The following is a 21,432-nucleotide window of genomic DNA, read 5'->3' on the forward strand; positions in this document are numbered from 1 at the left end:
TTTATTTCATGCACATTGAGTAGGTGCCCTGCTGTGAGGGGCAAAGCAAGGGTTGATCTTCCTCTCATGGGGTTGGCACAGAGGGGGGACGGAAGCTATTCCAGCCCCACATAACCTGACGACCCGCTTGGGCAAGAGCTAAATAGTACATTGAGCTCTGGCCTTTGCATATTAGAAACCCTGGGGGGGATCTGTCCTGAGAGACTGAAGTAAAGGTGAGGGTCAGGAAGCCTTCCCTGAGGCAACAGCTGCACTTCTGACTTCTCAAATTGTGGGTACCGCCCTCAGAGTCAGAACCAGATCCTGAGAGGGCTGAGCAGTGAACAAGGAGACATTTCAGACTGCCTTGGGATCTGAGTGGATGTTCTGTCTTCTTCTCCAGCTGTTCCAGAAGTGCCACTTGGTGCAGAGGATCTTGGATGCCTGGGAAGCCAACGACAGAATCCAGTAAGGACCAGGGTGGGAGCGAGAGAAGGGTTACCTGTGAATTGTGTCCCTGAGGGAGTCCAGCAGGAGACTTGAGCCTGCCCTGGAGAGACTACTGTCTGATTGGGACGCCTTGTAAAGGTGGGAGGGGACAGTCATGAATGGCTAGAGGTGGCTAGAAGGACCCAAGCAGAGACACAGGAGCGGGGAGCATGGCCAGACTGGAGGAGTCGTGAGATGTGGCTCAGAGCCGGATTGTAGAAAGGATCAGATGCCCAATTAGGGGGTAGGGGGAGGCAGGACAGTGCAGACTCCAGTGAAAGCTGCGGCCTGAGGAGGGTCTGGACAGAGGCAGTGACTGTGGGAATGGCAAGGAAGCACCACGAGCTAGAAGTGTACAAAGGGGAGAATTGACAGGACCTGATATGTGAGTGTGGGAAGGGGAGAGGACTGATAAAAGATAACAGAAATGGAGCAGCTGAGGACAGGAGAGGGGCTAGTTTGGGCTTTGGGGCGTTTGATTGGAGCTCTGGGTGGCTCTGTGGCTTCTTGATGAAGCAGACATGCTCAGATTGCTCCTGGCCTTAGATGAAAAATAATCATCGAGTGCATTTTGAACGGTGCCTTCAATGATTTCCCTAATGGATGCATCTGTGTTTGCCTGCAGTCCCCAGGTGTTCTCTTTGCCTTGTCCCAGTCTTTATATGCTATGAAGAATAGGGGGTACAGAGCGCTCTTTGATCACTTATCACCAACCCAGCGACAGGAAGGCAGACTGAGCACAGGCCAAGCTCAGCCAGTAGCATCTTCCACAGAAGGGTGCCCTCCGGGAGCCCCATGGTCTTTCAGAGATCTCCTTGGTTAAGTCTGGGATTCTGGAACGAGTGTAGTCTGGGAAGAGGAGAGCCCCCTGGCACCTCATTGATTCACTAATTGAAGTAGAAAAGAAATGGCAAGGAGATTCTTAGTTCCATTTGCCCAGTTTTGAACAGGGTCTTGTGCCAGGGATCCGGAGATCCTGCCCTTGAGAAGTCAGGGCCAAGCTGCACCAGGCCTGAGGAAGGGCCAGGCCCTCCCTATCTCATTTCCTTCACTGCTGCTCCTTCCAAGTGCCCCCTCACTCTGCAGCTGGGGCCATCTTTACTCTCTCTAATTTTTCATTTGCCTTTGGCGCTTGAGTTTTCTGCATGATGCTTTTCCGAGCTGCAGAAATGGCCACAGGAAAGGTCACCAGGAAAGCAGGGATCTGCTCTTTTGGTGGGAATATGTGAGCAGCCCTCTCCCAGAGAGACGGTCTATCTGCCTTGGTCACTTAGAAAGTGGCAAAGGCCTTTTTGCGGGGCTGCCCGTGGTAGACTGGCACTGAATGGGGCACTGTCACCCACTTGGGCCGCCTGCCTCTGGGCAGTAGTACTCCATCGGACGGCTCCAGCCAGGAGACACAGTCACCATTTATCTTGGGCTGTGGACATTGTTTTTCTCTTTATACCTAGGAGTGTTGTGGGTCCTTCCCGCCTGCCTGCTCACCATCAGTTAGGGTGCCAACAATAGCCAGCATTTCCATAACGTTTTACTCTTTGAAAGATTTTTCATGTTATCTCATTTGAGCCGCAAGAGAAGCCCAAAAGGGAGGGAAGGGCTCGAGGCAGACAGAGGTTAAGTGAAAATTGCTCAGGGCCACAGTGAGTGTCCGAGGCCAGACGGGACTCTTGGCCCAGTTCTGTAGCCGCAGCTCCCCCCTGCTGCTGGCTTCCTCTTTTATAGAGCTGCTCAGAACAAATGACATCTTGAAATCTTAGACCCTGTGTCTGCAGGGCCTGGTGACATATATTCATTCTTGCCTTCCGCTGCTTATCTCTTTAATGCTCTGAAGTAAAACCTGAAATTCTTCCCTGATCTGGGAATGGTTTTAGGACTTCCCCATGACCTAAATTTTCATCCAACAAGATTGTGAGTGCCTGATTCTGCTAGGCCCTGGGGAGGGCCCTACAGAGAGACGCAGGCCCTGACCTCGTGGCGCTTGCTCTCTGCCAGAGGATACAACATTGTACACCCACATCATTCCAGGGTGTGGCTGTTAAGGGCCCTAAGAGGCCCAAGTACTCTCAGCCTGCAGAGAGGAGACGGCATGCTCACTTGGTGTGATTCCACTCGGGTCATCAGATATGGGAAAATATGGTCATGTGTCCAGCCCCAGATGAGGTAGTGAATTATAGTCACAAATGAGCCTCTTGTCCTCCAAGAGCGTCCCCTCGCAGGATCCACCACACACAGATCAGACAATAGATGCTCCTTGGAGGAGGGAGAGAGGATGAGGGAAGGCTGGGTGGAGGGCTCTGAGAGGCAGGCCTGAGACCAGACTGGGGAAGGATCCTGAAGATCAGTTGGTGAGATTTTATTCAGGAGGGAAATGTCTTGTCTATTGTTGAGGAACTCTGAAGGCCTCTAACCATCAAGACCGTGCCTGGAGCAGCTCTCCAGGACGACTTTGGCAAGGCAAAGCAGGGCAATAGAGATCAATGAGAAAATGGCTCCTTGATCCCTCTGAGGGAGAACCTTAAGGAGTTGGGTAGTAAATGGAACAGAAGGGAAGGGAACTGCCAGCTCGATCCCTGTCTGGTACCTCCCTGACACTTGGTCTTCTCATTCCTGTGAGCTAGAGCAGGCCATGGGCTCTGCCACTCAAAAGTGGCTGCAGAGACAACAGCTCTTACTTATGTTACTTTGTCAGAGGTGGGCAAGCTGACTCCTGGCTCCGATGATTTTGTTTGTAGGGCCGAAGGTGGGATGAGGAGGGGAAACATGGGCCACCTCACCCGAATAGCCAATGCTGTTGTCCAGAACATGGAGAAGGGCCCCATTCGGTCTCAGATCTGCTCGTTCATCAAAGGTATGGGGCTCCTGTTTTCTACTGTCCTATCTTATCCCACCCAGCTCCTGACACCTTCACTCCAGATGATTAATTCCAGGTCTCCGTGATAAAGTCCCTCTCGGGTCTCATGCCATCAACACATTACAAAGACACCTGTATCAGCCGCTGCTTTCCTTCTCCTGCCCAGCTTTGCCCTTTCCCAAGTCTCAAAGGCTGTTCTTGAAGTTCAGAATTGTAGAATCTCAGAGCCGCCCAGGCAAATATGGTCCCTTATGGCTTCCCCCATGTGTTGTTATTCCAGCTGAAAGTACCAGTGATGGGGTGCACCTTCCTTCCTAAGAGAGCACATTAGCCAGAGATCCCAGTGCCAGCATCCTGAATGAGAGCAAAGGGCAGTGATGGCAAACCAGCAAGCATTTATTTCTCAAGCTCTGTTCTGTGCCAGGCACAGAGCTCAGTGCTGGGGAGTCAGAAACAAAGAGAGAGCTCTCTCTGCCCCTGAAGAGCTTCTCTTCTATTGGGGGAGCCAGCACCTATGTAATCAGGTAGCTAGAAAACCAAATCATGGGAATGGTTTTGAAGGGGCATCCCTAATGGCTGGGGAGAAGAAGGGTCTGGGGGAAGGGCTTCTTTGGCATCCCACGGGCTGGAACATATTGAGCCAGCTTACTCAAACCTGATTGAACTTATCCTCTGCCGTCAGGGCCTATGAAAGCCCAGGATTACTTCGTCCGGATAAAAAGTAGAGGAAAATTTAATAGAAGCTATCTTTAAAAAATCCAACCCAAGTTCTAAGCAACTTTGTGGAGGGGGTGAGGGGGATTTTGATCAAAGGCCTACAAGGGTGGGTAAAGTCAGAGGAAGACCAGGGAGTTCTGGTGTGAGAAATCAGGCCCAACAATACCATCAGGGCTAGGGAACTAAGGTCCCCATGCAGTCAGCAGCCCACCCGAGGTGGGCAGCAGAATTCTGTGTTCCATCATGTTCCAAGTCTTTGGCTTCCAAGCTGTGTTTCCTCATTTCTTTTTGAGAACTGAAAAGGTGTTCATCAAATGGAGGGCCTTCTGACTTCACCGAGAAGCTTTGGGGTTATTGCTTCCCTAGGATCAGCCATAGGAGCCCTTGTGCAAACGACACCAGACCCAGTGCTTCAGATGGATCCATTGATGGGTCAAGGGCAGGGATTATGCTGATGTATCTCGTAGCTTCTCCAATGGAGAGTTAGTCTCCCCACATGGAGTTAGTCTCGTCCTTGGGTGACGTCCATCGCCACCTTCTTCTCGGAGCCTTTCTGACTGAGCAGGACTCGATGGAGCTTGTGCTTCAAGAGAGGAGCCTGACCGGGAAAGTCTCGGGGCCTTCCCTGCCATGGGAGGCCTTGTATGGAGCAGGGCCCCTGGCAAGGCTCATAGTCACCCTGAGTCCCTCCTGTTTGCAGACAGCCACAGAGCGTGGAGGATGATGGAAACGAGTGGTTCTTTCACAGGAAACCCTAATTTTCTACTTTTATCTGAAATGATTTATGCAGGTGGACTAATGTGGGCTAAGGTGGTATGTCCTCTGTGTGACTAGACTCCACGGCACCTTAGAAAGCGGCTTCCTGTGAAAGAGCCTCCCTGAGGTTGGAGACTTGTCAGTGATTTGAGCACAGGCGTTGATGGCGTCCCCACCCCAATCTTTAGTTGTCACCAGGCGGGGAGGGCCAGCTAGCGGATTCACTGGTCCCAGAGGCCAGTTCCAAAAAGGTCTGCACAATCCAGACTAGAGCTGGGAGGATGAAATGCATTCTGGGAAAGCAGAAAGCTCTCTGGGTAGGACCCTCCCTGTGACCCAAGAGGCCATTTCAGGAGGACAAAGTGGAGGAGCCATAAGTAGGCAGGATTCTGGCTCTTTAAAAATCAGGAAGAGCTGGCAGTGAGACGTGGCACGTGGTCGTGGGCCACACTGAGCGGGCAGAGCTTCCTGGATGTGAGAGGCAGGGGGCCTGCTGCTGTCGGCACAGCCGCTTACTCTGGGACCCGGGGTGGTGATAACAACAGATATCTCTGGGTACCCAGGATGGGGAAAAGCACGCAGGCCATATCAGGTCCACACAGTCAACCCACGGAAGTGGCTCGGAGGGCCTGGAGGGAAGATGTGCACTGTGGACAAGGGGCTGGCCTCAGCCTGCGTGGCTGCACAAGGAGGGGCAGAGGAGTGGCCGGAGGCGGACCGGCTCCTGCCAGAGGCTGCGTGGCCCCTAGTGGGCACACCCCCTGTCAGCTCTGAGATTCTCTGGCTGTGGAGGGAGGGCTCCCCGGCCGGATTCTACAGGATTAAGGCAGATGGGCACACTTAGCCACGCCGTGGCTGCTTGGGGAGGCCTGGCTCTTCCTAGACCTGTGCCCTTTTGGGGGGCGGGCAACAGTTGGGAAGGAAGCAAGTGAGGATGGCAGCTGGCCTGACACAGTGACCATAGACCTCGGTCTGGCCCACATAGTGTTCGGGGATTCTGCCCCAGCCCCTGAGCATCTGGCTAAGCACGCCCGGTTTGGCTCGTCTTTTTAAACGGGCAACACAAGTTCTGCCATCCTGGGGGAAGAAAATGACAGCGCCCCGCCCCCACATGAGCAGGCCCTCTTGTTGTGATCTCCCAGAGGGGGCCAGGGCTTTGTGTGCTTGTGTGATTATTTCAACCTTAAGATACGGGCTTGGCTGCTCTGGCCATCCCTGGCTCCATGATCCACCACGTTAGGGTGTGTGATCTCCCCTTCAGCTCCAGGAGCTGTTCTGACCAGCGAGAGCTGTTGTCCCTACAGAGCTTCCCGAGGATTGCCGAGGGCGGTGGGAGAGCTTTGTGGAGGAGACGTTGCCGGAGACCAACCGGAAAAACACCGTGGACCTGGTGAGAAGCCGGGGGGTTCTGGGTCCTCCCTCAAGGCGTGGGGGGCTGTGAGGAGCAAAGCCATGGCTAGAAAGAGACCCACAGGTGCAGGAAGCGGGAGAGTCAGCGTTTCTTTGTTTCCTGGCCCCTGGTGGTCACTTGGACCTCTGCTGGTCCTGGCTGTGGGGAAAGTGTGCACGGGAGGCTCTGGTCGGGAGTGGCTCTTCAGGAGGCCATTAGGGACTAGGTGGTTGTGCTGGACCCCAGGTAGCTGAGGCCTGGAGGCACTGGAGGTCATGCTCCAATGAGCTTGGGTTCTGTCCTGGTGACCCTCTGTGGGGCTCCCCCTCTCCCACCCCTGCCACACTCCTGGCTCCTAGGGCCAGAGGCAGTGGGCTCCCCCACACAGTGCTCCCACTTGTGTTGCAGGTGAGCACTCACCATCTTCACTCTTCCAGCGAGGATGAGGACATGGAAAGCGCTTTTCCAAATGAACTGTCCCTGCAGCAGGTGAGGGTCGTGCCCGGTCCCAGAGCTAGGCACAGGAAGGCGCGTTGTTTGGCAAGAGCAGTGGAGGGCCATGGGCGGAGAGGGCCACGGGTGGGGAGGGCCACAGGAGAAGTCAGAGGCATGGTTCTCGTGGCTTCTCCTGCAGTGTCAGGATCCTCATGCCCCCCTCATAGCTGTTCTCCAGAGGCAGCTCCTTGGAGAGGGCTCTGCAGCTAGTGGGCCAGAGTGACCTTAGGGAGGTCAAAGAGCTTCTCCATCCTCCACTCTAAATTGAAGGGCTTAAACTTGCATCTGCCCCCTGACGCTACAGAGAAGGGAGGGCAAGGCGGGGCTGGGGCAGGGGGAACTGGGAAAGGTTCTCTAAGAGGGGAACATGAGCCTTATAACCCATGAGGGAAGTTGGGAATAAATGGGAAACTTTGAGGTTGGGTGAGCAAGGCACACTTGTGGACAACCTGCAAGAAAGCCGCCTGAATTCTGGCAGTCTTGTCCCTGAGTGGTCAAAACTGGGCGCTCCCCCCAGCTTTAGCTGAAGGAGCGAGGTGCATGCTGAGAAGGGCCAGAGCAACATGGCCGCCTAGGAGGAACACCTTGGCCGGCCCTGCTTGGGAGCTGCCCTGGGCCAGGCCCACGGGCTACAGCTCCTTCTGACTGGGCTCTTGCTGTCTCCCCAGGCCTTCTCTGAGTACCAGATCCAGCAGATGACGGCTAACTTTGTGGATCAGTTCGGCTTCAATGATGAAGAATTTGCAGACCAGGATGATAATATCAAGTGAGTTCGCCAGGCTAATTGATGAAGCTGGTTTCTGGTCAGTTCTGGGTTCTTGGCCAGCCTTGCCCCATCCCAGGAAAGTCTGGCCCAGATTCTTTTTTCTTTAAGTTCAGTTTGAGTTCATGCTCAGCCCCCAGTTCTCTCCCCACCGCCCCCAATTGAGAAAGCAAGAAGAGCAGATCCTGGTACAATATGGATAGTCAAGCAGTTGCCTGCATTGGCCATGCCCCTGTGTGAGGAGGGGCGGGGGCGGCAGGGGGGTGGGGGGGGCAGGCTCCCTGCGGAGTCCTCTCCCGTTGTGGCTGGTCGTTGTGCAGGGCAGACTTCCCCGTTCTTTCAGAGCTGTTTGTCTTTACAATGTTTGCTGCTATTTAGTTGCTCGGTCGTGTCCAGCTGGCCATAACTCCACTGGGGGTTTCCTTGCACAGATACGGGAGTGGGTTGGCCATTTCCTTCTCCCTTTCATTAAGCAGACAAGGAAGCTGAGGTAGTCAGGATGAAGTGACATCCCCAGGATCTCACAGATAATAAGTGTCTGAGGCTGGATTCGAGCTTAGGAAGCTTGACTCTTCCTGGCTGCCCTGTGGTTTTCACTGCACATGCTGTGACACATTCAGCCGTTCCCCCACTGAGGTTCCCTCAACTCGTTGCCACCACACGCTGGGCCGTCCAGCCTAGGCCCTGGTGGACTTCCCAAGTAAGAAAAGCTCTTTACAAGCCTTAAAGTGCTAGAGGAGGAGCCTTACCTATATTAAGATACTCTCAGGAAACCTCGGGATCGTCCCATGAGAGCTTATGCGCTCAGTGTTGAGCTGTGAGACGTCTCTGGTGTGTTTACTTAGCGGGTGGGTCTGGGGCAGGTGCCCATCCCTCCTGGCCAGCACTGAGGCTGGTATGCAGCTGTCTGTCCTACATTCAGTTGTGACTCTTCTTACTGTGGGAACCAGCGCTGTGACAAGGTTGAAGTCCCCCCCTCTCAGCTCCCTCTGCCCTTAGGCAGCGTTTCCTTTTCCCAAAGGAGCCAGGCTCTGCTTTAGGGAACCAAGTTTCCCGAAGGCGACTCAGGATGCCCAGGATTATCACCACTCACAGTGGGGTCAGGCTGAGGTAGGGGCTGCCTGAGTCCAAGGTCACTGGGGACCAAGGAGCTGCCAAACGGGCAGGCCCTCGTTACCACCCCACGTCCGGGCTAAAGCAAGCCTGGGGCTGAGCCTGGCCAGCATCAGAGCCCAGCAGCCTTGCACTGTTCTGGCCTGGGGTTGCCTCTCTGTCCGCGTCCCCCCCCCCCCCAAGCTGGGGCGCCGGGGGCCAGTAGCTGGCCCGCCATCTGAGCGCTCCCTCTGTCTTTGTTGCAGCGCCCCTTTTGACAGGATTGCCGAGATCAACTTCACCATTGACGCCGACGACGACAGTGTAAGTGGGCCCAGGGGAGCCGGAAGCAGCAGTTCTCGGTCTCCACATGAGAGCCGAGGCTGTCAGTCCTTGAAGTCAGTAAGGAGAGGGAAGACTGTCTTGGTTCTAGGCCTGGGGTCTCAGAGGCCACAGCAGGGAGAACGGGAGCAGCCCCCCAGGAAGGCCCTGACTCAGACAGGCCGGGACTGCCCTCCTACTGCCCTGCCCTTCCACACCGGGAGGCTTTGGGGAGGGAGCATCAGGAGCTAATGTCCACCGAACTTTGTTTCAGCCCAATGCATCTCTGTTTGAAGCGTGCTGCAATGACCGGATCCAGCCCTTCGATGACAACGAGGATGAAGAAGACATCTGGGAGGACAAGGAAATAAACTATGCAACTCAAGCAAAATCCAGAACCAGGTATGGTGACGGCCTCTTCAGCCAATGCGGACCGGCTGCGGCCTCGGCCCTTGTCCCTGGCCTCTGAGCCAACTCCAGCAGCACCCTGAGCCTCCCTCTGCCTCCTCTGCCTTGTTATCTACTTAAAGACAAACGTCACTTTTTACTGAGAATCACCGTTTCCTCATTTCGTTCCAAAAGGGGTTCTGCCCGAGAAATCCAACAATGCCCAAAGGGGCTGCAGTCAGCCTGGAAGTCAGCCCTCTGCTCAGACGCCCCTCCTGCAGACCCCCACCTCCCTCCCTGTGGGGCTTGTCCCTTCCCCTTTCAGATGGCCTTCCAGTTATTTGTGCATCACCTCCCTGTTAGAGGAGACGAGGGAAAGGGCTTTGAGTCTGAGGGGGGCAGTTTTTGGCAGGTGGCCTTGATTTGGGGCTGGATTTCTCCCCTCAGGTTTTTGGGGCTTGTGCCCGGCTCCCGGGCACCTCCTGCTCACTTTGTGTCCGTTCTAGGTTTGGTGCTTCACATACCTCAGAGTATTCCAGGAAAAGCAACCTGGAGAACGGGGATCAGGAGGGCAGTGAGGACTCGGAGGAGGAGGAGGGGGCCGGGGAGGCCCGGCACGGGGCCGGCATTCCTCTTTCGGGAAGCAGCAGCACCACCAACCTCACCCTGCAGGCTGAAGACCTGGCCGCCTCCGAAGGTGAGCAGACCTCCCGGGGAAAGCCTTGTGGAGTCGGCTCACTTCCCCGAGACCCCGCTCCTTGCCAAGCCTGGTCCCGAGGATGCTGAGTGAGCTCGGTCTTGCTCCGGGCCGGACCCATTTACATTCTTCAGAAGACCACCTGTAGGCTCTGCGCCTGCATGAGGGAAGCAGCGCAGCTTGGGGTCTCCCAGTGTGTTAGGGGGGCCTGGGGAGGACAGCGACATCCCCCGAGGCTCGCCCTTCCCATTCCTTCCAATCCTGCTTTGCACAGGCCCCCTGTCCCAGAGAGGCCTGGGGCCCAAAAGGATCCTCTTAGTCCAGCTGCCGGGTCGTGGCCTCCCTTGGGCCCCTCGATATGTGTTCCCGGGTTCAGTAACAGGTATTCCGAAAGCCTGGAGCCAGGAGAAGCTCCAGTTCTGCTGCAGTGCTCCCGCCAGTGTCTGGGAGGACGGACCTAACTGGGCCCAAAAGCCCTGTTATTAAACGTCAGCAAAGGATCCGGCCAGGGTTTCTCCAGTGGGCGGCCTGGGCCTGGGGCTCCTGTTCTGATGAGCCAGGTGCAGCTTTGAGCTCGGGCCTCACATCTGGATGAGATACAGGCTTCTGCCTCCCTCCTTCCTCCCATAGCAAGGACCCAGCTGTAGTCACAGTTACCACTGCTCTATCCTCCCTTCCTCCTCATCCTCCTCCCTCCCTCCTTCATCTGACTTCCCTCCCTTCTCCCTTTTCCAACCTCCCTCCTCCCTCCTTCCCTCCTCCTTCCAACCTCTCTCCCCACTCCTTCCTACCTCTTTCCCCCCTCTTTCCTACCTCTTTCCCCCCTCCTTCCCCCTTCTTCTTCCTCCCTCCCTCCCCCTCCCCCTTCCTCTGCAGGCTCTGGATGGACAGCTGTATTTGATGAGCCAGTAAATTCAAAGCCCCCTCCCTCAGGTGTGGCCATGGACATCGGTTCCCGTGTGTGGGATGCAGCCGCTCCGGACACCGCCACTTCAGAGGAAAAAGGCTGGGCGAAGTTCACAGACTTCCAGTCTTTCTGCTGGTAAGGAAATGCAGGCGGGAGGGCCCCTTTCAGCTGGAGGAAGAAGGCAGGGGCTCGGGGGAGGCCGGACACTGTGCACCGCTTGCACACCTTGTTCTCGGGGCTTCTCATGGAGCCTTATTGGGAAGGTCTGCAAAGTGGCATGTGCCGGGCATTAGGGACTTGGCAGTCCGGGCCCCGGCTGCTGCCAGACTCACCCCTGGTTGTTTTCCAGCTCGGAATCAGGTCCTCGATGCAGTTCTCCCGTGGACACAGGAAGTAGCACTTCGGAGGGAAAGCCCAAGCCAAGCCAGGACAAGAGCTGTGAGTGGCCTTAGAGCTTGGAGGGGAGGCAGGGATAGGGCAGGGGGCTGTCCGGCACACAGGGAAGCTGCAAGTGGGGCTGGTGGCAAGGGCCGGCACAGGCTCACACAGAGCCCCCGGCACCAACCTCCCAAAGCACTCGCACCATTGCTCCTAAGTGAGCTGGTCAGCGGGAAGACTGGCAGAATCGTTGGTCAACTGATGCCACTGAGCTGTAGGGGCACGGGGCCGGGCTCCCAGCTCCTCCGAAGTGGATGGGACTCCCAAGTGAGATCCCCAAGTAGAATTCGCCTAGATCCTCTAGGTTGAAGGAGGGGACACTGGGGCTCAGGAGAGCTAAGAAGTGGCTCACAGCTTGGCTGCTTTTTAAATGCTTGGGTTTAATCTTTACAAATTTGAGACTTTTCTGTGCATTCTCGGTGACCCATGGGCCAAAAGAAGCAAAATCAAAAAACTGGGGGAAAAGGTCCAGTGCTAGGGGGCCAAGCCTGGGTGCCAGAAAGGTTCCGAGGGACTCCTGGGTCCTGAGCCACTGCAGCCGCCAGGGTGGGCATAGAAAGCAGACCTCTGCTGGTCTGACCCAAGAGGTTCAAGGTTGCGGCCGGGTCCTCAGGAACCTCCTGATTGCAAACAGAAAGCACGGGTCACTCCAGCCAGACAGTTACTCAGGAAATGAAAATGTCCAAGAGCTAAAACCATAAACTTCACATCCTAAAGTGGGTGTTCTCAGGCCTTCAGCCAGCTCCAGAGAATGGCAGAGGCCCAAGATGCCTTAGGGCCAGTTCTCCGGTCCCCTGAGGGTCCACCTGCATTATGGGAGGCCTAGTAGGCCCTCCCAGGGAGGAGGGATTCTGTCCCTCCCCTCCCCCCCCAACATTGGGCCTCCTGCCCAGAAAGGCTGGGGTAGCGTGTGAGTGTGAGGGATTGAGGAACGTGGGTGAGTCTGGACCTCTGCCTCGGACCTGAGTGCCCTGGGCCTGCACATCTCACAAAAGACGGCCCAGCTCAGATTGCTCTGGGTTTGAATGGGCCTAGAGCATCATGGCGGGGGGCTGTCCCAGCAGGCTTGGGTGCCGAGTGGCCAGGGCCCCACAGCCTCAGAGTGACCACTTCTCCCCTTCCCTTGCAGTCGGCCCGGCTGCTCCTTGCGTCTGGAATGTATGTGTGGCAAGGAAGGCCCCCCTGGTGGCCTCTGACAGCAGCTCCTCGGGTGGCTCAGACAGCGAGGAGGAAGATGAGGAGGAAGAGGAGAAGAAAGCGGGTATCATCATTGAAACCGTGGGCCCTGGGTCTGGGCAGGAAGGCCTCAAGCTGACTATGGACGCCAAGAAGGAGAAGGCCGTCTCGAGCAGGTAGAGGAGGATGCAGGCTGAGGGGCGGGCTCAGAGGGCATGCTAGTTAGGGTGCAGCGCCCACTTTCCCAGCACTGGGAGGGGGCCTGGGCTGGGCCCACACTCCCCATCCCATGTTCCACACAGAGCAGGAGATGCTCAAGGAGTGGGCTCCGCCCTGGTCCTGGCCTGGTCCTGGCGTGGGGTGGACTTGAATATTTACTCGCCAAAGAAACCATTTCAAGGGTGATTTTTCAGAAGCGATCAGGACAGTGGGCGCCCACCCTGCACCTGAGGCGGCCTCGGAGGTTCTGGGGGGAGGCTGAGGCTCTGGCTGCTGCTTCAGTGTTGGGTAGGGCCCTCAGAAATGCTGCCAACCCTTGCCCAGCCGACCCAGGGACTGCAAGTGGCAGTTAGAGAACATGGGCCCTCTCTCCCCTTGTTCCCCTCCCAAATCAGGAAAGATGCCAGACTAGTGCTCTGGGGTTCAGCTCCTCCCTTGGTCCGATTTGGGGAAGTGGGTGAGGTCAAGGATGAATGGGGAGGCCTTGGACATGGGGAAGAAGGCCTGGGAATGGGGATTGTCCCAGGAGTCCTCGAGTAGGAGGCGGGAGCAGGGAGGCCCGATGCGGCCCCTCCGAGCCGAGCTTGACGGCTGCTGGGGAAGGTGGCTGAGGGGCCTCATCGGCCGTCTGATAAGCTTGCTAAAGCCCAGCTCCTTGAGATGGGGGGCTACAGTGGGGATCTCCAGGAATACCCCAAGCTTCCAGGCTTCGAGCCCGGCTCCTGGCAAGGCAGGGCCAGGGCCCCGGTGTGTCAGTCCCCACGGTGCCTCCAACACTCCATTTACGTGCACGTGGACCGGGCTGACCCTTGGGGCCCTTTCAGCTCTAGGGCCCTCATCTTAGAACTGCTTTTTTGTGCAAGCCCAAGATGAAGCAAGTGTCGCTGTGGCAACAAGCAGCTTCTAGCTTGTGTCTGTGGGGAAATCATTGCACGTGTTCACTTTGAACTCTGTGAACAGTATTTAGGAGATGGGAAGAGGAATAAGCATTTAATAAGCACCTACTGTGTGCCAGACACTGTAATAGTGCCTCACAATCCTCAGAAGAGCTCTGGAAGGGCACTGCTGTTGTCCCCGTTTGGTACTTGGGAAAGCTGAGGCGGGCTGAGTGCCCACTGCCCCAGTCCTTCTGACCCGGAGCCTGTGTTTGAGCTGCTGTGCCAGCGAACTTGCTCTGGGACCCGCAGCGAAAAGGATTAGAGGCTGTTGGCTGTGTCCTCCCAGAGTGGAGGAGGAAGCCTCCTGAGGACCGTGGCGATGGGGGAGGGTCATGCAGAGCAGCCTGTGGTCAGACAGCCCCCATGAAATCCTGTTTTCAAAAGCTCCTAAGTGAGCTCAGGAGGAGGAGGGGGCCCCATGAGAGGAGGCCCTGGCACTGGGTGTTTGTCCTTAAGGGGCACGGGCTGGGGGGATTTTCATTCCTAGTCTTTCCTGCCTCATTTTTCTTGAAGAGAAAGTCCCCTCTGGCCTGGAATTCAGACCCAGTCAGAGCCAGGGCCAGCTCGCCAGATGCCTAGGAATGGGCAGGCCGGGCCCTCGTGCAGAACCCAGTTGGGTCTGCCTGGTTCTATCGAGGCATCAGCTCAGCTTCCAGTGTCTCCTTCCCCTTCCCACCAGTAAGCTACTAGGGATCCCAAGGATCAGAGAAGGGAAAAAACCAGGCCGGGAGACTGATGAATGTCTGTCTCCTGCCCCGTTGCCGGCGCCTGGCTGCCAGCCTCTGCCTCGGCTCCTGTCCTGACAATGTCACCTTTGCTTGGGGCTCCACCCCGATGCCGCCACGGCCCGTGGTTGACCCTTCCTCCCGCTTCCTTTGCCATCAACCCCCCACCCTCGTGGACGTCTTTGTAGCCTTCGAGTCCCTTGTTTCTGGCGGCGCAGCCATATCCCGCCTGATCTTTGAACCAGAGTTGTCATTTTTTAGCTCTTTCCTGATCAGCGGCACCCACTTGGTTGCCAGTTCTTTACTGTCAGAAAACAAGTCCTGCTGTGAGTGTCCCCGTGCCCAGGGCCCCGTCCCACCTCTTCCTTCCCAGGTGCTCTTCCCACAGGTGGATCTTAGGGGAAGGCCTGGGCATGGGGCCCTTTTTTTAAAAGCACAGATCCACATTAAAGTGACACCTTTGCCTGCTCCCTGGAGGAGAATGAAGTTTTTCTAGGCTCTCCTGTGGCTGGCACTGAGAGAGGAGACTGGCCCATCCCCTCCTCTCCCCTCCCCTCATCTTACCAATGCCCCTTCAAGCTGCTTAAAGGCTTCCCTAAAAAGCCGTCATTGTCCACCCAGGCCTTAGAGGGGCGGCCCCGAGGCCTCAAGGTGTGCGCTGCTGAGACACCGCACTGCACATGTGCACACACCACAACGCGCACCCCCACATACACACACCAGCACAAGTGCGCACGCACCCCACCCCACACACATGGCACGGCATGTAGACACAGAAACACAGGCCTTGGCCCCGGCTCTGACCAGACCTCCCCAGTCTTGGGATCCCAGTCCCCGACAGTGTTCCCAAACCTGGGGCCACTCAGGGCCACGGGGGCCCTTCCCCTGGGTCGGGGCCCGCTCTCAGGGCACTTGGGGGGTCTGCCCCATTGCATTTCCTCTCTGGGGTGGCAGCGGGGGGTGGGAAGGCCCGGGCCTTTCTCCCCCTCCTGTTTTCTGGGTGCTGCCCTCTCCTGAGGCCCAAATCCTTCCTTTTGTCCTGGAGATTGCCGCACCCGGGTTCAGGTGCCGAGTGTTCTAGAGGAAGCTGGGAAGGAAGGAAGGTCTGTGAGCGGCTCTTCCTTTGTCCACAGCCGGGGCCGGGCTCGGGGCACCAACAGGAAGGGGGTGTGAGCCCAGGTCAGGTGGGCAAAGGGAGCAGGCCCTGGGTCAGCAGCTCAGCCAGGTAGCTGCAGAATCCTGCCCAACCACAGATACTCAGGTTCCCCAGGGGAGCCCACTGGGCTTTGGAGAAGGCGAGGTCACCAGCCTTAGGCAGCCTGCGGTGTGGGGCAAGCCAGGAAGCAGCAGTGGGGAGCAAGTCAGCCCCCTCTCCCCCTCCCCAGCAACTGTTCTGCCCAGGCGGGAGTTGCTGTCACCTCTGACTTGGGAACGTCATTTATGCTGCTTCGGGGAATTGGGAAACTTTGTAGGAAGTGACTTGTGGAGGGATGAGCTGGGGGTGGGGGGGGGTGGGGGGAGGAAATGGGAAGCCGGAAAGATGACCGGGGACCCTGCCCTAGAGGGCTTTCACAGCGGCAGCTGGGCGACTGTCCTGTGACCTGGTGTGCTGGGAGAGGTCCCGGAAACTCGGGAAAGGACAGGTCGTTGTAGGGGGGGGGGGGGGGCACAGGAGCAGTTCATTGGCCTGTGACAGTCATGCCCGTGGGAGAGTTGGCGGGGATGGAGCAAGCCTGGCTCTGCTGCTGGGAGGGCATAGCTGATGCCCAGCTCAGTTACACTTCTGCTTCAGTCATGGCCAGCAGTGAGGAGGTGCCGTCCCTACCTCCCCCCTCGCCTTTCCCCGCCTGCCCCATCCGCTTGCTGCTGAGCTGCTCGGGAGAGACCCCACCCCCAGGACCACCCCAAGTCCCGCTGCCGCTTTCCTCAGCTTCCAGGGTCTTCTCGGCCTGGGCATGCCCAGGGGCCCAGGGGCATGCCAGAGCTGACCTGCGAAGGTCGCCTAGACCACATTTCTGGGGTCTGAATTCTCACCCGAGGGGGTAAAGCACCTGATGCTAGAGGATGGCTAGGGACCGGCTGAGGGTGGCCAGGTTGGGGGTCCTGGCAGAGAGCCTCCCGCTGGGAGGGAAAGGGAGAGTGCAGGAAGAAGTGAATGAGGGAGAAATGGGGCAGAGAAATTCCCCCTGTGGAGAGGCCGGGCCCGGGAAAGGCCTTGGGGCAGCAGGGGAGGTGGGGGAAGGAAAGGGGGAAACCTCTGGAAAATGGTCCCAGGAAGGGCCTCGGGGGTCCCTGCCCCAGTCCCAGGCATGCTCTGGGGGGCAGGAACGATTGCACTTGGTGGAGCTAAGAATGCTTCCAGAGATCTCTGTTGAGTGAGACCGAGGCGGGGGCCGGTACCAACGGAGCTCTGCCCTCTCATTGCAGCGACGCGGAGCCTCTGCTGATCCACAAGCTGCCCGCGGCAGAGAAGGGGGCGCCCAGTGCCTCGCAGCCCACCCCGGAGCCCCGGAGCCCCGCCGCCGTCAGTCCGGCCTCAGCAGCCTCCGCGAGCTTGCCTGTGGTGGCCACCTCGGTCGTCCTTACAGCCACCGTCTCCGCGGTAGCGACGATGGCCGCTGCGGCCGCCGGGGAAACGATGACGAAAGACAGGTGAGACGGGGAGTCTCAGATGGATGGGTGGGTGGGTGGGGGTTGGGCCGCCATAGCTTTTCTGGGCCTGGGGGGTGGGGGCTGCCTCGGTAAGCGGGGAGGCCTTGGCCCCCTCAGAGGCCCCCAGCGGTGTGGGAGTGGCTCGCCCGTGGCCCCCAGCCGCCCCGAGGAGTGAGTTTGGGGGGGGCAGCATCTCCGGCCGGCCAGCGGCCCCCGGACCTTGCATTCTAAAAGCCGTCCCCTTCTTCCCCCCCACCGGTGCAGGAAAGAGGAGACGCCCCCTTCTCCGGAAGCCACGTTAAATGGCCCTGCTTGATGCTGCTGCCTCCCTCAGGCCACGTCTCCCTGAGGCCGGGCTGCTTCCACTTAGGCAAGAAAACTACCTGGTGATGCAAATGGTCTGGTTTTTTATTTTAATTTTATTTTTTAATAAATGCTGCATTGGTAAAGCTGGTGGTCAGGACCAGTGAGGCGGCGGCCACGAGGGAACCTTTCTTAGCGAACGTGGGCAAGGACGTTCGCCTTGTCTGGTGTAGCACAGGAGGCGCCCGGACCGAGACCAGCCTGCTTCCTCTCCCCGCCGCCGCCCCAGCCGCTCCCCGAGTGCCGAGCTTCTCCGCTGTCTCCTCTCTCGGGCCGGGGGGTCACTGAGCGCACCTGCCGCCCCCGTATAGCAATAAAGCCTCATGGGAGAGACGGAGGGAGCCCGAGCTCCCCCGGGGGGGGGGGGTGTTGCTGCAGGGAGGAAGGTAGACCGTGGGGCCCTAGCCGCTCCGGCCCCCTCCGGCCGCCCCCAGCCTCCCGCCCCACGCTCACCCCTCAGCAGCTGGGGAGGAGATGGCCCGCAGAGGACTCAGAAACGCGGAGAAAGGACGGCCCGCCTCAGGAACAGCCGCCGGGGAGCCGGGGGGCCGGCCTGCATGGGCCCCGGCCTGCATGGGCCCCGGCCCTCGTGGACTTGGCGACAGGAGATCTGTGAGCAGTTTTCTGGCCTCTTGTTATTCATGTTTTTTAATGGATGCAGGAACAGCCACATTTTTGCACTTTGTTATCTGCTGCGGCCTTGAGGCCCAAGCCCTGGACTCTGCCCCTAGCCCCTCCCCAACCCCTATTCCCCTTTCCCCCCTCGCTCCCGCCTCCGGCATAGGATTCCCAAGCAAGGGGAGAGGGGGTTCCCCGGCTCCGGCCATGCTGCTCGTGTTCTGGAGGCCCGGAGGCCCAGGGCTGGAACCGGCAGGGCAGGCTCCCAGATTCCCCAGGGTCCCGGGCTGAAGCGGATGAAACCTCCAAGAAGAAATGGAAAACGATGCACCCCAACATAAAGCCCGCGGGAGTGCCCTGCCGGTGGGAAGTTTGGGGGTCCAGTGGGCTCGGAGCTCGCCACGTCACCAGCACGACCCAGCAGCCATGGGAGCTGACCCGGTCCCAGGAGGCGCAGAGAGGGAGTCCCTAGGCCGGCGGTTCTGGGCAGCCAGTTTTAAGAAATCCAGTGGTGCGCCGGAGAGAGGGCAGAGCCGGGGAGCTCGGGCCGAGGGAGAGATGGCCGCGCCGGGGAAGGGAAGGCTTAGCTGGGGCCGGGAGGTGGCCTGGGATTTCCCAGAAGGCGTCTCCTGCCAAGGAGAGCCCCAAGAATCCCCCCCCCTCCCCCCCCCCCCCCCCCCCCCGAATACACAAGGCTGCAGCTATGAGCTTAGTGGCCCCCCCGGCCCGGGGCAGTGACCAGCACCCTCGAGATGGCCGCTGTAGACAAGACTAGCTGCCCTGGTTCTTGGAGGGGGTGGGGAGCTTCCCTGGGATCCAGAGCCCCGCCCACCCCCAGAGCCAGCTAGTGGCGTTAGGGGCAGGGGCCTGTGCCCTGTGGCTGCTTGGGGTTGGGACAAGCCAGGGCCGATGTGACCCTCGGCAGCCTCCAGGGCCAGCTCCCTTCCCCACTGCTGCCTCCGGCTCCCTCCCCCACCAGCCCCTGGCCACCACCCGGGCAGGGGAGCCAGGTTCTAACCTCCCACACTGAACGTTTGTTCCTTGGTCTTTGATTTGCTGACTAGATGCCAATATCTTTAAAATCCTGGTAAACATATCACATGTACACTTTGAAATGGCCCCGAGTGTAAATTGTCGCGCGCCTGCGCTCGCTCGGCCGGGGGCGGGTGGGTTCCCTCGGAGAGAGCCAGCGGCCCTTGCCTCCCACAATAAACCTGCTGGGCCTGGGGGAGGGCGGGCTGGCAGGGGGCCCTTCTGACCTACAGATCCTCGCACAAGCGTCCCAGAGCTCCAGGGTCCCGTACGGTCCTGTGGGGAGCAGAGTCCTCTAAATGCCCCCACCCCCAGCACGAGCCCATCCGAGGCCCCCCCCCTGCTCTCCTTCCCTGGAAACCTCTGGGTCTGGGTGGGCTGCCGTGGGCATCCTTGCCCCACTAGCCTGGTCCAGGGGCACTCTGGTCCCAAAGCTGGCTTTCCCCAGTGGCCCTCGGGTGCAGATGGAGCCCCACTAGTAGGTCCCGAGACAGGACCCCCGTGCTCTGCCCCACAGACCTGGCTGCCATGACAGCTGGCCAGCCTTCCCAGGTGTTCAAGGCCTTCCCATACATTTTCCTTGCTTTGCATAATCCCTGTTCCAGCCCCACCCCCCAGGATCTCCAGCCCCTCCCTGCCGCCTGTTCCCAGCTGAGTAATGACAGGAGCCCCTCCTGGGCAAGGCCGCCTCTTCCTGGAGTGAACTAGAGCCATCCCTGGAGGCACTTTTTAGAGGGGGAGACCCGAATCCTGCCCGCCCCATGACCTAAGCCGAGCGCCCCCTCCTGTGGCAGCGGAAGCTCTCTCTGGAGGCCACTAGGGGAGACACATGGGCGGGGCCCTGTCCGGCCGCCCCGCCTCCCCCCTCCCGGTGTGGCCCAGGGCAAGGGGCGCTCAGAGAGCAGGAAGCCTTCTTTTTTATTAAATTCCATTAGTTCTCTCTTTATATAATCCTTTGTTCTAGACACAATACGTAGGGGGGCCCGGGGGCCGGGGCCAGACACATTTACAGACCGGGGTGAACAGAATCTACACGAGTGACTGGGCCGCAGTCCTGCCACAGGGTCGGGCTATTTACAGAACCCACTTCGAGGACCCGGGTGACCATCGACCCCCCCCCCCACCCCCTGGGAGTCTAGCTGGGGGCAGGGAACTGTACCATGGCTGTCTCCACAGGCAGGGGCGCCTCAGTCCTGACACCAGCAATAAATTACAGTCAGGGGGGAAGGTGGGCCCGGGACAGACCCGCGGGCCTGCCCTGGGGGGCAGTGCGGGTGGAGAGAGGCCACGCTGAGCCACGGCCCACCCCGGGGGGCCCCGGGCCCAGCACAGTCCGGCTCTAGGTCTTTGGGAGTGGGGGGGGGGGGGGGCTCACTGAGTAGGCCCTGCCCCGGGGTGAGGGTCAGGACATCACGGGGACCAACGCCCCCGGAGTTTATGTACAAAGTCAAGTGCTGAGGCTGGGGGTGGGTGGGGGAACGCTCTGTGGGGCCCCCCCATCCCCGGTGCGGAATCCCAATACTGTTGGATGCCCCGGGAGGGCAGGGCCTGTAAACAAGGGCAGACTGGATGGCCCTGCCCCCTGGGCCCCTATAGTGGTTTGTAACGACTGGAAGCTCAAGTCCAACCCTGGAGGAGCCCAGGCTGGGCCGGGGAGGGGGAGGGGGCGCGGGCGCCGGGAGCTCCGGGGTCCCCGTCTGGCTCAGGCATCCGACAGGCAGCTCTGGAGCCGATCCACCCACTGCTGGGCCAAGTGGACGTCCTGGGCGCAGAAGTTGTAAACCCGCCTCGTGGTCTTCACCTGCGTGGGGACGGTGGCTCCCGTTAGACGGGGTTCTCCCCCCCCTCCCCCACCCCGACCCCGACCCCCCTCCCCAAGCCCGGGCCCTACGTCGAAGAAGGCCTTCTCATCCACCGTCTTGGGGGCGCCCATGGTGGGGGTCCCGGGGGTGACCGACTCCACTTCTGCCAAGTCGATGACCCCTTTGTACTCGGTGTCCACCTGGTGGTCGTAGTAGCGCAGCTGGGGAGGGGGGGGCAGAAAAGCGCATGTGACTGGCGGGTTCTTTGCCCCACCCCCAGGGCCTGGCCCACCACACCCATCGCCCTGCCCCGCCCCCTTGCCTGGTGCTTCGTCTTGTCCAACACGAACCATCGGGCCTTCCAAGGCTTCATGAAGGCCCCCTTCTTGTAGAGGGTGCCCTCGTAGGACCTAGGCCGACGGGAAGGCGGAGCCTGGGGTCGGTGACGGCGGACCCCTCCCCCCCCCAGGCTCCCCTGCCCACAACAGCATGATGGTGCCCACCACACACCAGGCCCTGGGCACCGAGGCAACCCCACATCCACGGGGGCAGCTGTGCCAGCCTCACACAAACACCCGGGGGCACAGTCCCGCCTGCTGGAGCGACAAACAAAAGGGGGGCCCCC

At 59.1% G+C, this 21,432-nt stretch overlaps 2 protein-coding genes and 1 long non-coding RNA gene across 12 annotated transcripts in view; 1 reads left to right on the forward strand and 2 right to left on the reverse strand.

Moving 5' to 3' along the window:
- PPP6R2 (protein phosphatase 6 regulatory subunit 2) overlaps positions 1 to 17,441 on the forward strand; it is a 116,216-nt gene extending 98,775 nt beyond the window's left edge. For 6 of the 7 annotated variants that reach the window (XM_031941231.1, XM_031941230.1, XM_031941233.1 and 3 more), the window contains 13 exons: positions 383 to 447; positions 3,201 to 3,316; positions 6,097 to 6,182; positions 6,591 to 6,671; positions 7,346 to 7,443; positions 8,799 to 8,856; positions 9,128 to 9,255; positions 9,747 to 9,937; positions 10,814 to 10,979; positions 11,194 to 11,282; positions 12,412 to 12,634; positions 16,768 to 16,992; positions 17,257 to 17,441. In XM_031941231.1, the coding sequence (XP_031797091.1) occupies positions 383 to 447; positions 3,201 to 3,316; positions 6,097 to 6,182; positions 6,591 to 6,671; positions 7,346 to 7,443; positions 8,799 to 8,856; positions 9,128 to 9,255; positions 9,747 to 9,937; positions 10,814 to 10,979; positions 11,194 to 11,282; positions 12,412 to 12,634; positions 16,768 to 16,992; positions 17,257 to 17,308 (1,578 nt within the window). In that variant the 3' untranslated portion in view covers positions 17,309 to 17,441. The remainder of the gene's footprint in view (positions 1 to 382; positions 448 to 3,200; positions 3,317 to 6,096; positions 6,183 to 6,590; positions 6,672 to 7,345; positions 7,444 to 8,798; positions 8,857 to 9,127; positions 9,256 to 9,746; positions 9,938 to 10,813; positions 10,980 to 11,193; positions 11,283 to 12,411; positions 12,635 to 16,767; positions 16,993 to 17,256) is intronic. The other variant, XM_031941235.1, reaches the window with a different exon arrangement.
- Positions 17,427 to 18,094, reverse strand: LOC116419696. The gene is made up of 2 exons (XR_004229988.1): positions 17,809 to 18,094; positions 17,427 to 17,727 (listed from the first exon to the last, which is right to left on the reverse strand). It is a non-coding gene; the product is annotated as an uncharacterized LOC116419696 (long non-coding RNA).
- Positions 18,095 to 19,904: 1,810 nt separating this feature from the next.
- SBF1 (SET binding factor 1) overlaps positions 19,905 to 21,432 on the reverse strand; it is a 34,463-nt gene continuing 32,935 nt past the window's right edge. For all 4 annotated transcript variants that reach the window (XM_031941229.1, XM_031941227.1, XM_031941228.1 and 1 more), the window contains 3 exons: positions 21,130 to 21,217; positions 20,897 to 21,028; positions 19,905 to 20,806 (listed from right to left, as the gene is read on the reverse strand). In XM_031941229.1, the coding sequence (XP_031797089.1) occupies positions 20,708 to 20,806; positions 20,897 to 21,028; positions 21,130 to 21,217 (319 nt within the window). In that variant the 3' untranslated portion in view covers positions 19,905 to 20,707. The remainder of the gene's footprint in view (positions 20,807 to 20,896; positions 21,029 to 21,129; positions 21,218 to 21,432) is intronic.

The sequence above is a fragment of the Sarcophilus harrisii genome, chromosome 5, assembly GCF_902635505.1.
Source record: "Sarcophilus harrisii chromosome 5, mSarHar1.11, whole genome shotgun sequence".
In the NCBI taxonomy this organism is placed as follows: domain Eukaryota; kingdom Metazoa; phylum Chordata; class Mammalia; order Dasyuromorphia; family Dasyuridae; genus Sarcophilus; species Sarcophilus harrisii.